The sequence below is a fragment of the Gasterosteus aculeatus genome, chromosome 9 (assembly GCF_964276395.1).
Source record: "Gasterosteus aculeatus chromosome 9, fGasAcu3.hap1.1, whole genome shotgun sequence".
Taxonomy (NCBI): domain Eukaryota; kingdom Metazoa; phylum Chordata; class Actinopteri; order Perciformes; family Gasterosteidae; genus Gasterosteus; species Gasterosteus aculeatus.
The window spans coordinates 21,014,001-21,030,914 of record NC_135696.1 but is presented as its reverse complement, the minus strand read 5'-3'; the positions used below and the strand labels follow the sequence as shown (position 1 = coordinate 21,030,914).

The 16,914-nt window shown below is 53.0% G+C and overlaps 2 protein-coding genes across 3 annotated transcripts; one reads left to right on the top strand and one right to left on the bottom strand.

Moving 5' to 3' along the window:
* Positions 1 to 274: 274 nt before the first annotated feature.
* Positions 275 to 6,164, top strand: LOC144383082 (delta-like protein A). The gene is given in 13 exon segments (XM_078079788.1): positions 275 to 953; positions 1,085 to 1,387; positions 1,719 to 1,779; positions 1,889 to 1,936; positions 1,939 to 2,145; positions 2,903 to 2,963; positions 3,095 to 3,143; positions 3,145 to 3,226; positions 3,460 to 3,629; positions 3,744 to 3,960; positions 4,055 to 4,844; positions 4,934 to 5,042; positions 5,146 to 6,164. Coding segments are annotated over 13 exon segments (2,172 nt in total). The 5' UTR covers positions 275 to 884; the 3' UTR covers positions 5,152 to 6,164.
* Positions 6,165 to 10,640: 4,476 nt separating this feature from the next.
* Positions 10,641 to 16,754, bottom strand: zbtb45 (zinc finger and BTB domain containing 45). Of its 2 annotated transcripts, none has more exons than XM_078079789.1 (6): positions 16,202 to 16,754; positions 13,816 to 15,168; positions 13,365 to 13,499; positions 12,826 to 12,966; positions 11,740 to 12,013; positions 10,641 to 11,266 (listed from the first exon to the last, which is right to left on the bottom strand). In XM_078079789.1, exons 2-6 carry the CDS (start codon positions 14,893 to 14,895, stop codon positions 10,857 to 10,859), a joined length of 2,040 nt encoding a protein of 679 aa, XP_077935915.1. In that variant the 5' UTR covers positions 14,896 to 15,168; positions 16,202 to 16,754; the 3' UTR covers positions 10,641 to 10,856. The 2 variants fall into 2 exon arrangements, with proteins under 2 accessions (XP_077935915.1, XP_077935916.1); XM_078079790.1 differs by having other exon boundaries at positions 13,816 to 15,165; positions 16,202 to 16,309.
* Between the last annotated feature and the right edge of the window lie 160 nt (positions 16,755 to 16,914).

Below are 16,914 nucleotides of genomic sequence, written 5' to 3'. Positions count from 1 at the left end.
GGAAAGACGCGTCGTTCCTTTAAAGGGAACTTCTCCAAAAAGCAAACAAACAAACAAACACGACTTCAATCAGTCAAATTCTACCTGAATCCTACACACCGCTGCCCCCCCCCCCCCCCCCCCCTACAGGCTACGTGGGAGTCACTTTTTAATCTGTATTTTGTGATTTCTCATAGTTCCGCACGTGTCGGCTGCTCACAAAGTACCGCGGGGTGAATGAGGGGGCTGCCGGGGGTCCTCGCATGGGCTCCATTGTGGGGAGCGGGGCCAGATTGGGAGGAGGGGGGGACGGGGAAGTGTGTGTGTGTGGGGGGGGGGGCGCCATTTGCATGTTATTACCATAGCATGTGCTCGGCCGTATATAACAGGCGGCAGGCGGCCGGGGCCACAGACAGTGAGGAGACACATCGGGAGGAGGACGGAAGCATGTTGGACCAGTGACAAATCTGTCCCCGGGCGAGACCGAGACCTTCAAGAGCACAACGAGAAGCCACTTCCGAAGATCCCCGAGTCACTTTCCCAACAAACCAAAAACCGAAACAAGGAATCTGTCTTTACGCACCGGATTAACGCTTTACGACGGAACCGCGGGACCTTTTTCTTTTCTTTTTTTTTAACCCTTTTTTCTTAGTTCGCACGTCTTGTTCTGTGACTTTTAAGCTTTGGGATTTATCCTCTTTCTATTCATCCATCGGGCTCCTCGGGACATGACAGAGGGCGGCGCGGCTGACAGCGGCAACAGTTGAATACAAAAAACAACAACAACAACAACTACCCCAGAAAGAGAGAAACGTGCTCGATGCATCCTCCCCAGAGGGCCTGAAGAGGAGGACCCCCCCCCCTCCGAGGACGAGACTTTCTACTCTATTTATTTACTATTTATTATGTATTTATTGAATATGGGGCGCGCCATCCCGCTGAGCCTCGCCCTCATGTCCATGCTGCTGTGCCAGGTAAGAAAACGGTTCCATATCCACCACAACAATGACCCCCGACCCCCCCCCCCCCCCCCCCCCCCGTTCCACTACAACACACACACACGCGCACACACGGGCTGGTGGTAATGCGCTGTTTTCCTCCGCAGGGGTTTTGCTCGGGCGTCTTCGAGCTGAAGTTGCAGGAGTTCCTGAACAAGAAGGGGGTGCAGGGCAACCAGAACTGCTGCAAGGGGGGGCTCCCCTCGTCCTTCCAGCAGCAGTGCGAGTGCAAAACCTTCTTCAGGATCTGCCTGAAGCACTACCAGCCCAACGCCTCGCCGGAGCCCCCGTGCACCTACGGCGGCGCCGTGACGCCCGTGCTCGGCTCCAACTCCTTCCAGGTGCCCGACGTCATCCCGGAGAGCGCGTTCACCAACCCGATCCGGATCAACTTCGGCTTCACGTGGCCGGTAAGCGCATTTTTTTGGGGGGGGGGCTCCTGTGAACGGCAGCGAAATCGCGCCACTTTTCTCGGGGTGGAGAATGGGAGGAGGGGGGGGGTTACGAGGAGGGAGAGAGAGGAGGGGGGGGGGGGGGGGCGGTATATCTGTGCGTAACGCGCCGCCGCAGGACGCACAGACTCCAGGCTCGGGGAGAGTTTTTACTGAGGGGGTTCGGTGTCCCGGGATGACGTCAGGCGGGTCGCATTCAGCAGTCTGTGTTTGCAGAGGGGGGGGGTCGATGTTATCGGCCTCCCGTCCCCGCCGGCCACCTGTCTCATGAAGCCATTTGTCCTCCCAGGGGACCTTCTCGCTGATCATCGAGGCATTACACACCGACTCCAGAGACGACCTCTCCACAGGTACGGAGGCAAACACCCCCCCTCCCCCCTTTTTTTTATGAAACAATATTTTATCCACGCACCCCCCCCCCCCCTTTTAACCAGCCCGCCTCCCACATGTGCCCTCCAGAGAACCCGGACCGCGTCGTCAGCACCATGGCGACCCAGAGGCACCTGACGGTGGCGACGAGTGGTCCCAGGACCTGCACACCGGCGGCGGCACGGAGCTGCGCTACGCGTACCGCTTCGTGTGCGAGGAGCACTACCACGGCGACGGCTGCTCGGTCTTCTGCCGGCCGAGGGACGACGCCTTCGGCCACTTCACCTGCGGGGAGCGCGGGGAGATCGTGTGCGACGCCGGCTGGAAGGGGCAGTACTGCACGGAACGTGAGTCGCCGAAATGTCCGGGGGGGGGGGGGGGCAGCTGTAAGACACGTATTTTAAAAAGTTAATTTCTACGTGGGGGACTGTAAACACCCCCCCCCCCCCCCTCCATCCCTCCGCCTCCCCCCTCCCTTCCTCACCCGCGACCACTTGATTTATTCTAAGGAAAGTTTTCGGGGAATAATCTTAACGCGTGCCATAGATTTACATGCGGCCTTCCGATTGGCCGGCGGGGGGAGAGGGCCCCGGCGCCGATTGGCCGAGGCGCGGGGCGCGGGGCGGGGCGGGAGGAGGGGTATTGTTTGAAGTGGGCAGCTGCCGGCAGCGAGGAGACAATGGAGCAGCTGTCGCGCGCTGGCAACACACTCGCCAGCTGTCCGCTCTTATCTGCCCCAATCCGGGACATTAAGGGAGTGTGTGCGCGCACGGAATGAATAAAAGAGTTTTGACCCGCAGCGAAGAAGAAGAAAAAAAGAGAGAGAGAGAGAGAGAGAGAGGGTGGTGGGGAGGCTTTTTGAGGGGGTCCACACACGCACACACACGCACACACACACACTCTCCTTTGTCTCAGCGCTGTTAAACAGAAAATACTTAGGAGAGTTTTAAGGCAACAGCCGCTGGGTTTTAGGTGCCCCCCCCCCTGCTTTCTTTAATTGTAGTGCTGAGATGCAGGTGATGCGTTTTCACCCCCCCAGCAGCAAACAACAACAACGCAAACAAGTAAACAAGTGTTAATAAAAGTCTCCCGGTGTCTCTGCAGCGATCTGCCTGCCCGGCTGCGACGACGAACACGGCTTCTGTGAGAAACCCGGAGAGTGCAAGTAAGTTCTGTGTCCATCATTAATGCAGAGTGTGGGGGGGGGGGGGGGGGGGGTCGTCGAGGTAACGTGAGTGGACTGACCGGTGTCCCCCCCCCTCCCCCCTCCTCTCTCTCCTAATTGGACAACAACAGGTGCAGAGTGGGATTCAAAGGCCGCTACTGCGACGAGTGCATCCGCTACCCCGGGCTGCCTCCACGGGACCTGCCAGCAGCCGTGGCAGTGCAACTGTCAGGAGGGCTGGGGGGGGCTCTTCTGCAACCAAGGTGAGGAGAGAGTGATGGGGGAGGGTGGGGTGGGGGGGGGGAGGACTGGTTGGGGTTAGTTACCGTAGTTTAGTGAAACCAGGTGGTTATTAAAAAAAGCAGACAAGCTCCATCTTCCGTCGGTTTAAAAGTCTGTAAACCGACAGAAAAGAGAAGAAGAGAAAGAGAGAAGTGCGCCGGGGCAGAAATAGGCATCCGCGTGCTTTGCTAACCGCCCCCCCCTCCCTCTCCAGATCTCAACTACTGCACTCACCACAAGCCCTGCATGAACGGGGCCACGTGCAGCAACACCGGTCAGGGCAGCTACACCTGCACCTGCCGGCCGGGCTTCACGGGGGCCAGCTGTGAGATGCAGGTCAACGAATGCGCCGGGAACCCGTGTCGCAACGGGGGCAGCTGCGCCGTAAGTGTTTGCCCCCCCCCCCCCCCCCCCCTTCGCCTCGCTCCGAGAGGAACGCGCCGAACGTGAAATCCGTGACGCGAGATCCTGACGTCTTGTGTTTCGTACCTCCCACAGGATCTGGAAAACACGTACACCTGCACCTGCCCGCACGGTTTCTACGGCAGCAACTGCGAGCTGAGCGCCATGACGTGCGCCGACGGGCCCTGCTCCAACGGCGGCCGCTGCGCCGACAACCCCGACGGCGGCTACTTCTGCCAGTGCCCCACCGGGTACGCCGGCTTCACCTGCGAGAAGAAGATCGACCACTGCACCTCGGGGCCCTGCTCCAACGGTAAGGACCCGCCGCCTCGCCGTTCCCCGCGCCGAGACGTCGGCCGATGTTTTGTCCTGACCCTGACTCCCTGTCTCTGCCGCCGCCCCCCCAGGCGCCCACTGCGTGGACCTGGTCAACTCGTACCTGTGTCAGTGCCCGGACGGTTTCACCGGCATGAACTGCGACCACGCCGGGGACGAGTGCTCCGCCTACCCGTGCCAAAACGGCGGGACGTGTCAGGAGGGTCTCGACGGCTACGCCTGCAGCTGTCCGCCGGGGTACGCCGGCCGCAACTGCAGCTCGCCCATCAGCCGCTGCGAGCACAACCCGTGCCACAACGGCGCCACCTGCCACGAGAGGAACAGCCGCTACGTCTGCGCCTGCGCGCCGGGCTACGGCGGCAGAAACTGCCAGTTCCTGCTGCCGGAGCACGCCGCCATTCGTGGCTCGGAGGTGCCCTGGATGGCGGTGGGGTCCGGCGTGGCCCTGGTGCTGCTGCTGCTGGCGGGGTGCGCCGTGCTGGTGGGATTTTTCCGATCGAAAGTCCAGCGCGGCGGCCCGCCGGAAGCCCCCGGCGGCGAAGGGGGGGAGACAATAAACAACCTGACCAACAACTGCCAGCGCGCCGACAGGGACTCGGCGGTCCGCGCGGCGCCGACGCCGGGCGTCAAGAACATCAACAAGAAGATGGACTTCTGCGGGGTGGGAGACCCCGACGAGGGATCCCCGCCGGGTAGGCGGAGCTACAAGAGCCGCCATCCGCCGGCGGACCACAACCTGGTACGCGAGGTCGACCTGGAGCAGGCGGCCAAAGAGGCCCTGCTGGAGGCGGCCTGCGAGGACAAGAGCGCCTCACCGGACTCCTTCGAGTTCCAGGAGAAACGCAGCAAACGTTTAAAATGGTAAATATCGGTCACAATATCGGGGGGGGGGGGGTCCGGTGGGGGGTCCGAGCGATGAAGACTAACAGCTCCTTCTTTCTCTCCCACAGCGATGCATCGGAAAAGAAAGCCCCAGAAATGTCTGCATGTGCGGACACAAAGTACAAATCTGTGTTTGTGATGTCGGAGGAAAAGGACGAATGTATAATTGCAACCGAGGTGAGTTTTTCTTCTTCTTCTTCTCTATTTTTTTCAAAGTGTATTTTCTCTGCGGTGAAACAAGCGCTGATGTTGCTTCCGTCCTCCGTTTGTGTGTCCCCAGGTGTAAGAAGCCCCTCCCCCACCCCCTCCCCCCCGGACGGGCTGCCCCCCCCGTTTGCTCTATGGGAGAGTTTTTGTACTCCTTCAGATGCTGCTCTAACGTGTCCCGGGACGTGTCCCGCCTTGAGACTGCTGCTGATACCGAGACGTTTAACTGATATTCAGAGTGAGCTGGTTCTCTACTGGAAATATAAGCGCGGGCGGCGGCGGCGGCGGCCTGTGGGATAAGAACCGGCGGGGTAAAATAAATTAATAAGAGAGGTTTTACGGTGGGAAGTAAACTGCCACTTAGCTTTCCGTTGTGCCCTCTAGAGGGAAGTTACAAAAAAAAATTTAAAAAAGGAATAAAAAAGAAAGGACACTGTCTCGTGGCGTACGCCGTTTTGTCGTTGCAACATTTGCACCCGGGCCTCCTTCTGTAACCCACACGCCGTGGCTGAGCGCAGGAACTGCTTCAAACGGTGGATGTTCGGCCATACTGGCCTGTTCTTACGAGGCTGATCACATGGGCCGTGTCACATGACCCGCCACGACCCCCCCGTGAGGACCGTATGTATACCCCCCCCTCCCCCGAGTCCTCAAAACCATTTATGACATAGTATTGTTCTTTTGCTTTTTGTTTCCTTTCGGGACATGAAAACTTTGTCTTAATTAAATACAGTTAAAAAAATGTTGCTTTCTTCTATACAGATTGTCCTTTTTGTAAAATAAAGAAAAAAAAACAAGAAAAAGGTTTAAAATTATGATTTAATTTAAGTTAATTTAATGATTTTGTGTTATTTTTATTTTGTATTGTATGTATGTATGTGATGATTGTTATGATTATTTAATTTTTTTTTTTTTAAATGATATTTGCAAAGGCACTTCAGGTCAATGGGACTTTTTTTTAAAAGAAAAATGTTATTTAAGAGGGATTGTACTGTACAAATTGTCATGTTGCCTTCTCCTTTACCGTTTTTGAATGAAGGAATTAGCCAAGACTATTTTTCCAAATAAATATTGCTAAATGTGAAACTTCAACTGCGTCCAAACTTTTTGTTTTGTCCATCTGCACGGTGGAAAAAAAAAATCAGCGAGCCGAGTTAATCGGCAACATCTGTTGTCCCCCGCTGGCGACCTCCTCTATGCCGACGCTGCCGCCCACTGCCACGAGTTGAAAGTGTCTCCCCGGAGACGGGGGGGGGGGGGGGGGGGGGAGAGGGGGGCTATTCATAGAACAAAAACAATATCCCCAACGCTAGATTTGCCACGACGCAGGTAATTCACGGCTGTGAGATCGCAGGTCGGCGGGGTCAACGCCCGCTGGACGCCTCCCGGGAGAAGCACGACGTCACATCCGAGCGGCGTTTTCTCCCCGGCTGCCTCTTTAAAGCCCCCCTCAGTCCGCTCCCTTAATTGCCCCACAAAGACGCTGATTGTATTCGGGCACAAGCGACTGTAACTCATCGGGCCGGTGGAGCCGGGCCCCTCCGGAGGGGGCTCGCAAACCCCGCGGCATCATGGGGGGGGAAACACGGCTCAGCAGACAATGATGGAATTGACAATGGGGGGGTGGGGGGAGGGCACACAAAGGGCCACCCTTGGGAGAGCCTGCGTGTCCCTCGGCATGCTGGGAGAAAAGAGAGTAACAGGAACAGATGTTGTTGAGCAACAGATGCCTTCTGGCCTCGGCGCAGCCCGGAGACGTGAGCGAGGGCGCCGCCCGCGTGTCCTCCAAAAGCGCGTTGAGATGTTTCGGCACAGTTAGAAAAGCCCAAAGTAAAACGTGTAATTACAACGTCGTCCTCTTTTCAGCTCAATGTCACATATATTTACCAAAGAACACGTTTCCATATTTAAGAAGGTTAAAACTGAAAATGAGTAGTGACTTAATAAAGTTTAAATTGATGCACTAATTGATACTTGAATATACAAACACGCACTGGACAAGATATTTTGTAAAAAATAAACTAGATAAAAAAACAGAAATATCAACTATCAGACTTTGTTTTAATGACTTTATTTCCTTCCATAATGGAGCAAATCACGTAGTCTTTAGTCACCTGCAGTTAAACTCCAGTGAACCTTGTTTCAATGAAGTATTTTTACAACGCAGTGCAGGTCAAACTCATTCTGAGAAGATGTGTTTAACAGCTCAAAATAATTCAGATATTCAAATCGGATCCACTAGTTAATCTGCGGAGAGACAGAAACTTAAGATGTAATGTTTGATGTCAGGAACAAGGCTGGAAACCTGAGGTACGATTCACACACGAGCCGTTTCTTCTGTACTTGTGAGGAACCTCATTGACCTTAAACCTGAACCCCCAAACTCAAACGTTCTTCCTCTCCGAGCCGTGACTTTAAAATCGTCCTCACAAAAGACGTTCAAGTCAGCAAACACACTTGATGATTAAACAACACAAAATAAGAAATCAAATGCGTGACGAGGAGCTGGCTTGGAGCCATAAAAGACTTTATTTGGAGAAGAAATCTTTGAAATCACTCTTTTAAAATTCAATTAATTCATCGAGTACGACATCTAGGTTCTCAGAAAAATTTAAAATCATGCCTTTGATCTTTTCTATACATAAAAGATGTGGTTTTACGATGACGTGATTTTTTTTTTTCTTTTATTATAAAATGACTTTTTCTTACTTCTGACATGTTTAACCTCTGTTAAAAGAAATATTAATGTAGAAAAACAAATAGTCAACATCCCCTCCTGTTGAAACAAAAACAAAGAAGGCAAACCACAGTACGTCACGATGCGCTGACGTGGCTCCAAAGCACACACACACATTACAGTACTGTACAAAGGTCGCACAATATGCACCGAGACCACCGAGCTTCTTTACCGGAACACGAGCCAGCGGCGGGCGTTCGGCAACTGAGGTAAATATTTCAGAAAAATAATAAAAAGCACCAAAAGTTTGGCGTAAAATGTTTTTTTTTGTTGTTTTTTTACATTTAGCTTATAACCAACAGTGAGTTGGAGGAATTTCAGTCCATCTTCTCTTTTTGTTTCTTTTTTCTATCTAACAAAACCAAACCTCCGAACACTGAATTCATTTTGCCGCTTGGCTCCGTGTGAGTAAGCAGGTTTTATTCCACGTGTACATTTAAGAGACATTTGATGTCAATATTTAGTTGTTTTTTTTTAATAGTGAAATCCGAATTCAACCTTTTAAATAAAAATTTAAAAAGTGATGTTTTGGTCAAATCGTGTCAATTAGAAGGTGTCTCACACAGCGTTGTGGAACTACTGGATATCATAGAATGATTCGACTTACAAACGTTAACGAAAAGAGCAAAAAGAACTTACAGACTTTTAAAAATCACCTTTTAGGTTAAAAAAAGAAAAACAATCTTGGGCCAAATGCTTTTGGGGACGACAACATCTACATCTAAGTAACTTGATGTGCAAACTTAATTGTGCATAGAGATCAAATTGTAATAAATATTAAAGTGATAATTATGTTATTATCACAAGTTTGACTTTGTCAAAACCTGTCGGGGTGATTGTACATTTTCATGATTAATTTAGTTTGACTAAAACGTTTTTATTTAGCGCGGCGAGAAAAGATTTTATTGTTTTTGTTTTTTTAAGCAACAAACACTTCCCATTTATTATTAACCAGAGCCCCGAAAGACAAACACAACCAAACACTCAATAAAAGTCATTGATTTGTCACAAGTTATTCAACTTCCTCTGAATGGCTCTTTCACTTTAAAAGTTTTTTTTTTTCTTTTTCTTTAAAATGTTCCGCCTTAATTCTGCATCAAAGAATCACATGAGCAACAAATAACAAAACCGAGCGTCATAGCGATGTACAGGAATTTCTTTTTTTTTCTTTTTTTACATAGAAGTACTTTCGAAGTTTAAAAAAAAAAAAAAAAAAGTAAACGGATGTATCGTAGCTTTCGTTGTCCCTGTTCCTTCGTTTCGATGCAGCTTAAAAGATGCGAAGCGTAATGCCTGTCTTTGGACCACCGAGGTAATTGTAGGTGTGTGTGTGTGTGTGTCTCTCCGTGTGTGCGTGTGTGTGTAAAACATGCTGAAATGTTTCCTAAACATTTCAAAAAGAGAAACTAGTGTCCCTCCGAGCCGCCGCGGGCTCGTCCTGGGTCGAGGTATGTGATCCTGGGGCCGACCAGTGGCGCCGGTGGAGAATGTCACAAACTGTCTGATGGATGATGGTGAAGTTTAATCCCGCTGTTGTGCATCACGCCGCCTCCTCCCCCCCCCCCCCCCCCCCCCCCCCTGCTCGGGCTACTTTCCTCCTTCCATCCACTACCTTCTTTGTCAGCCTGGTTCAATTTACGTTCAATTCAGTTAATTCAGGAATAATAATAAAAAGGAGGGGAGAACTTTTACAACGACGAAGCTATTAAGGCTTAAACTAGAGATTGAAATAAACTACAATGTTCACTGAGGGAATAAATCAAGAGAGTCATTTAGTCATAGACGTCTATGGGAGCAGAGGAGTCGCCCCCTGCTGGTCACTACAGAGAAGTAGAGTCATTTCCTCATAGACGTCTATGGGAGCAGAGGAGTCGCCCCCTGCTGGTCACTACAGAGAAGTAGAGTCATTTCCTCATAGACGTCTGGGAGCAGAGGAGTCGCCCCCTGCTGGTCACTACAGAGAAGTAGAGTAATTTCCTCATAGACGTCTATGGGAGCAGAGGAGTCGCCCCCTGCTGGTCACTACAGAGAAGTAGAGTAATTTCCTCATAGACGTCTATGGGAGCAGAGGAGTCGCCCCCTGCTGGTCACTGCACAGAATGCAGCTTTAAGCAGGTTTTTAGCATATTTCCTCTTCCAACAGCAATCATCCATTTTTTCTCCCAGATAATTATACTCGACTAGCGGGTAGATCAGACCGATCATTAGTGGGGGGGCATCTTGTAGTGTGTGATTTGTAGTGGCTTACAAGACAGGAAGTTGCGTCCTGTGTAGAAAGAAATTAAAGCAATCTGATGGCACTAAAAGTAGTGAGCTTTGCTCAAAGCAAGCTAATGCCGTTAGCATTGACATTAGCGTGGCGTTGTAAAACAAGCTCCGCCTCCACACACTTTGTCGATGTGACGCTGAGCAGAAGTTGACAAACTCAAAGTGTTAACCTGAATTAAATGAATTGAAGAAAGAGAAAAACCCTGCAGCCCCCCCCCCCCCCACGCCCTATTTTCACCAACTTCCATCCCCGTATCTCCCACGATTCCCCACCTCCAGCTAGAACCCACCCCCCCACACTCCCAAACCCGCTCAGTATTCCTGACCTCTTTGGTGACTCTCTGGCGTCATTGAAACAGGGTTCCTACACGTTCTCTCTCTCACTAAAGTCCACCAAGGGAGAAGAAACTAAAGTATTTGTGCGCTGGATTGCATGGCTGTTCCAGAAGATGTGCGATTGTTAGCTCTCGAGCTTATGGTTAGTCGCCGGGGCAACAAAGGTCACAACACAGGAAACTACAGAAGGACGACAACTACCAAGTTTTCTTCGGGGGGAACTTTCCTTTTCTTTTTTTTTTTTTTACAAATGTTGTGCATTTTCAAAACTCCTTTTAAATCCACACAATGTTCAAACTGTGCAGGAACCCTGATCCAAGGTGTTGCTGAGCTAAAACAATGCGCCCCCCCCCCCCCCGTCTCTCCTCCCCCAGACAAAAGATCTGTCTGTCAGGACCCAATTAGTGTTGGTTCAAGGAACGGCCTGATTCACCCCCCCTTTCCTAGGTGGAGGGAGCTCCGTGGGGCATATTGGCCATGCTGCCCACCATGCCGGCCGCGCCGGCCATACCTGAGGGCCCCCCCAGGGCCGGAGGGCTATGCTTGTTGGGTGAGGTCATGTCGGCTGCCCGCCCCTGGCCATGGCCCTGGGGGGCGTGGTGGGCGTGCTGCAGGGCGTGGCGCTCCAGCAGCGTGCGGTGGGTGAAGGCCCGCTGGCACACGTTGCACTGGAAGGTGCGCTCGGCGCGGTGGGTGCGCATGTGCACGTTGAGCGAGCTCTTCTGGGTGAAGCGCTTGCCGCACATGGAGCACTGGAAGGCCCGGACGCCGGTGTGCACCACCATGTGTTTGAGGAGGTAGTCGCGCAGGGAGAAGGAGCGCCAGCAGATGGAGCACTGGTGAGGTTTCTGACCTGGGGGGGGGGGGGGGGGGGGAGACACAGACATTCATCTCAATCGTTGGGGGTCAACCCAATCAGTTATTTGCATCAGAGATGTCCGGATCTCTGATATTGTTGGATTGTCAACAACCAATCAGGGTTTAACAACCGGAGGGCAGCTAGCAACGTTAGCAGCAGCGCTAACGAACAGGGTCCCTTCAGTTACGTCATGATGCGTTCAGGCTCCGCTCAGTGAGAAATAAGTAAATTATACTGTTATCATGATGTGTTCATGCAAAGTCTCGTAAAAAGGTGGTATTTGATTTGAATAAACGCAGCAGTTTGAAGATGTTTTAACAACATTCGAGAAGTTAACTGTAGATATCAGCTCTATAGAACCTATAAAACAAGAGACACGACAAGCTTTGATTTCGTAATCCTTTGAGTTGTGTACAGACAGATCAGGGGAACAAAGGAGGACGACGTCTGAGCGGTTGAACGCTCACCGGAGTGGATGAACATGTGCTTGCTGTAGTTCTTCCTGGAACGTAGAGATTTGCCACAGTGCGTGCAGTCGAACGAGGTCTCGGATCCTTGGGAGGAAGGGGAGGGGCCCGCGGAGCAGGAGGAGGCTGAGGGAGGCGGGGCCGGGGTCATCGGCGCCGGAGGCGGGGCCTGCTGGGCGGGCTCGGATCCCGCCATGCTGTCAATCCCACCCATGGGCCCGCCCACATAGAAGGGAGCGGGCTGCGATTGGCTCACTGGGTACTGGAAGAGGAGCTGAGGACGAAAACAAGGAAATATTGATGAACTTGTGATCTTTTAATACTGGTTATTTGTATTTATTGTTTTTCAATTTTTGTAAATAGATGAGGCCGATGTATTTAGAAAAGAATGACAACACATTTTTCTGCATGTGTTTTGCTAAAATCGTCTCGTTTCACGTTTTAAGATAATATGCTTTTATTTTGTAGGCAGCTCTAGGAGTTTGAAACAAAGTAGTGTTTCGCTACTATTATGTTATTTAAATAATAGAAAATGTACACTGTTTTAATGCTGTTGTAATTTCTGACGAGATTATTTCAAAGAGATTATGAGACTTTTCAAATCTTTGGAAGAGAATTAAAACAATCCCATTTTATTGTAGTTTGATCGCTTTTGCTCTGTCGCCACATTTGTAATCATTTAGTGATCCTTTTACGCTTCATTTTTCTGGTTGTCGAAAGTCTTTGCTTTATTCATTATCCATATTCAATTGTTGAAAATCTTCTTTTAGAACACTAAACAGGATAGAATAATCGGACACTTAATAGTTCTTTTAAGCTTTAGTTATGTACATCAACTTTTTTTTTTCCAAATCAGGAAATCAAACAGACACAAATGCTCAAATCAAACAACAGGGAGGCTCACTGTCCCAGAATAAAGCGCACATATTATTGACCACGGCTATGAATAAAAGAACATAAAAGAAACAAAGTAGCCCTAAAAGAGCATCAAAGGGCTTGTTTAGTTCGTTTGCAGACTGTAGCCTTAAATGTCGTTGCCATGACGACCCGTCAACTCTTTGATGCGAGGCCGCCTTGCACACCCACCTGGTTGTTGATGGACTGCGTGGTCGGAGGCGGAGTCAGCGGCTTGCTGACCCTTCCTCTGGGGTTGAAGGTCATGGCCTGAGGGGGCTCGCTCTGGGGCCAGAAGCTCTCCGAAAACACCCCCTGCTCGTCGTAGAAATCCTGACACATCAAACGCACAAACACAGACACGCACTCTGCCGTGATTAGAAGCACAGAGGAGGCCGGTCGCTTTGGGTTTAGAGTAAAGTCACTGCACCCGATCGTATTGATCCCGCTTTCACCTCATTAGATTATAACTCATACGCTCAAAAAATAACTGCTAATGACCAGATTGGTTTCAATTAATGACGTCTTTGTGGATCTTTGTTCTTATCAGATCCTCAAGTCCAATCTGTGAGTCTTATGATCCGCTACAGCACTTTACAAACACTTAAGAAGCTGGATCCTTTCTGCTCGTGTGGTCTGCAGGGTACAGCCGGCTGCGCCATGGATCCCCCCCCCTTACTTATTTCAGGTTTACATCCCCAAAATGGTTTTCCTCAAGAGTTAAAACTCACCTGTCCAAAGCCGGCCATGGATTCCTGGGAGCCGTCCTGCTGTCCGTCCCGCCGCTCCTCCTCCAGGGTGTAGACGGACCCATCGGGGTCCTGAACGCCTTCGTCCTTCACCACCACGCCTTCTCCCCCCAGCACCTGCACACAAAGTCCTCGTTCCCAATCAAAAGAAAATACATGGAGTCGACCTGGCTGGTGGGTTTAAGGATCTACAGTAAATATGCTGAAGTCCATAGAACATCGGGGGGGGGGGGGGATAAGTTCAGTCGAGCGATTTCCCTCAATCGTGCAAAGTGCAGAAACATCTCGGCGAATATAGACGCCGATGCAGCGCGAAGAGGGAACAAGGCAGCAAAAAGAAACCAAGCCGTTGCCGCTCTGCATGCCTGAGAGCTGTTACCATGGCAACCCTCTCCCGTACCTCCCCCCTCCTCCCTCCCCCCGCCCCCCCTACCTGGAGTCGGAGCGGCTGCCTCTGCTTGCGGCTGTGGCTCGCCCCCCTGTCTCTGTCTCCGTCTCTCCCCCGCTCCCTCCCGTCCAGGTCCTCCTCCTCGCTGTACCGCTCCATCGCCACCAGGTCGTCGGACAGGTCGGCGGCGTTGCCGCGGAGGCCGTCCCTGCCGATGCCGTCCACGCCGGAGCTGCAGCCCGCAGACAGGTTCCCCGCGCCGCCGCCGCCGGCCCCGTTGGCCGTCTGCGCCAGCAGGTCCCGCAGCTTGTACCTGACGTCCTGAGTGCAGCTGGAGCTCTGCTTCATGAGGATGGCGCCGGCCCCGGAACCCAGCCCGTGTCCGTCGCCGCCGCCGCCCCCGCCGCCACACATGGAGCCGGGGCCCATGTCGCCCAACGCCATCAGACTCACGGTGTTGGCCTGCTCCATCGGGCCCGGGCCGCTCTCGCTGGCGCCGCCCATGCCTCCTCCCATGTTGCTGACTCCGCATTCAGCCATGAAGTTGGGGAAGTTTGCGTAAGCTCCGCCCCCGCCTGCGCCAACAGAACAGCTTCCGCCGCCGCCGCTCTCTCTTCCTTTCCCACCGCCACGCTCTTCCTGTTTCGGGAGAACTCCTCCGATCATGCCGCCTCCTCCCGCTGCCGCTGCCGCCGCCGCCGCAGCCGCAGCAGCAGCCGCCGCCGCCGCCGCCGTGGCCGCCGCCTTCCTCTGAGAGATGATCTGCGTGCACTCGTCGATGACCGTCTTGATCTGCAGGATGCTGGCGGCGGTGAGGATGCAGAGGGCCTGCGACTGCAGGACCACCAGCGAGCCGCTGTACATGAAGTCCACCAGCTGCTTCACGGTTTCGGCGGGCACCAGCGGCGGCACGGAGATCTCCGAGTGACCCAGCAGCAGCTTGTCCTGGAAGAAGGGGCTGCCGGCCGCCAGGACGCAGGCGTGGGCGCGCAGCGAGGCGTCGTGTATCCGCACAGTCACGTCGCAGAAGAGGCCCTCGCGCCGCTGCGTGCGCAGGGCCTCCAGCACCGACTGGCTGGAGTTGTGCAGGTGGATGTAGTGCACGGTCTCGGTGCCCGACACCATGGCGGGAGGCGGCGGCGAGTCGCTGGGGGCCGGGTGGGGGTGAGGGTGGGGCAGGGGGGGCAGTTGTCTGGGGTTCTGCGTCAGCTTGAGGGATAAGGAGGGCAGGGAGGGAAACGGGTACAGAGCATGGGCCACGGTGGGTCCGCGTCCCCGTCAGACAGCCATGGGTTCGGGGTTTTTTTGTGGGGTGGGGGGGCTTCAACTGTGTGAGGAGCTGCCTTTGTTGCCCCGAGAGGGACAGACGTTTCCACCAGCACGGCCTCTCAACTTCTGCTGAAATAAATCATCAAAAAGGGATTGAATGCTTCAGCAGATCAACATGAAGCCAAACACTTTGAAAGTTGATTAAATGGCCATTTGTATACGTTTATTCGTTTTGGCGTCGCTTGCATAAAAATACAACATATGAGAGACAAACAGAAAAATAGTGACGCAATAAGTGACATGTGTTGTCCTGCAGCTTTGTTCCGTAGATCAACTAAGAACTCCTCGGCGCCAGTGATCATCACACGCTCGCGTCGACCGCCGAAAGGCCGCCAACGAATCACCAGCCAAGGCGCGCGCCTCGTCCGGAGCACCTGTCACCTGGACACGCGACCGCGGCTCCGCGGGTCACTTTGTTTTGGCCGCCCTGCTCAGCTGGCCGCTTCACGCCAAACCCGAAGACCACGTCAACGGTCCTCGAACACGAACACACACACACACACACACACACACACACACACACAAACAGACACACACAAACAGACACACACAAACAGACACACACAAACAGACGCGCTGAAACGCTCGCGTTGATTAAACGTGCCCGGCGCGTCGTCCTGCCAGAGGTTACAACCTGCGGCAACGAGAGGTTAACGGCGAGAAGCTAACGCTAACTAGCTAACGCGTTAGCTGTTGACATTAGCCCGCTGCGCTCTCGCAACGCAACGCGCCCCGAGTGTTAAACGTTTCTACACGCGAACCGTGCGGCCACGGCGACCCGAGGCAACAGACGCGAGCCGCCGCGGGTCGGGTGGAGGGCGGCGACGTGCCCGGCGCCACGTAAGAGCGGCCGTCGGACCCCGAACCCACGCTCCCGACACGATGCTAGCCTAGCTAGCTCGCTAGCTAGCGCGAGAGGAAAAGAGCAGAAGAAAACAACTAGTTAAGTTAGCATGCCAGCTAGCGGGCAGCCGCCACCGTCTGCTCTCCTGCGCGGGGCGCGGGTGGACGCGACACCCCGGGAGGGGGGGGTTGTGGGGGGGGGGGGGGGTTCAGGGGGGGTTCCGTCGGCCTGTCGTGTGTTTTAATCGGGGCTGCATACCTGCTGCGTGCGGTGACAGCGCGGCGCGTCTTTAGTTCCAGGCGGTGGCTGCAGCAGGAAGCCCTCCGTCCAACGCAGCGCAGCCTGGTGAGAGCTGCGCACACGCACACGCACGCACGCACACGCGCTGCACAGAGAGGGGGCAAACAGAAAAGGGGTCGTGGAGTTTCTCCTTGTTACCGCGAGCAAAAGGCAAACCTAATATTTTTTTGCACATATGCCACAAAAGTGGGGCACATACCTGCGGGCGTTGCTAAGCAGCCATCAGATGTCAATGCACTCAAAATGCATGCACACGCACCTGTTCACGCCCACGCACACACTGCGGGAGACATTCCGTCACAAAGAAGGACGCACGCAGACACTGGCTTTCGTCTCAGTCTCTGGTTCATACAGCTTATTAAAATGTTTTGTTACTTGCATCCGCGTAGGAGGGAATTAATCCAATATTTAATATGCATTGCATTGGCTACAAAAGTAACAACGTAAACACGCTGAATATCGGTCTTAAGCGTGTTGTTTTGTTTTCACAGATGTCAAGGCTGGCAGGTGTGTGCACAGGTCGTGTGAATGTGTATGTAAGCGCGGCGCGTGCATCGATGTGTCGTCTCGGTGCTGAGGCTGCGTTGCAGAGGGATGAACCTCGGGGGTCTGCAGGATCCTCCTCGGCACTCCAAGTGAGTCCGACGCTGCAGAGACGAATTTTCAGGCTG

Bases quoted from the DNA above. Each gene is read 5' to 3' on its own strand.
- zbtb45 (XM_078079789.1), bottom strand. From the start codon at position 14,895: ATGGTGTCGGGCACCGAGACCGTGCACTACATCCACCTGCACAACTCC. The intron at 13,500-13,815 runs GTAGGGGGGGCG...CTTTGTGTGCAG, and splicing joins GGCAGCCGCTCCGACTCCAG to GTGCTGGGGGGAGAAGGCGT. The intron at 12,967-13,364 runs GTGAGTTTTAAC...TTGATGTGTCAG, and splicing joins CCATGGCCGGCTTTGGACAG to GATTTCTACGACGAGCAGGG.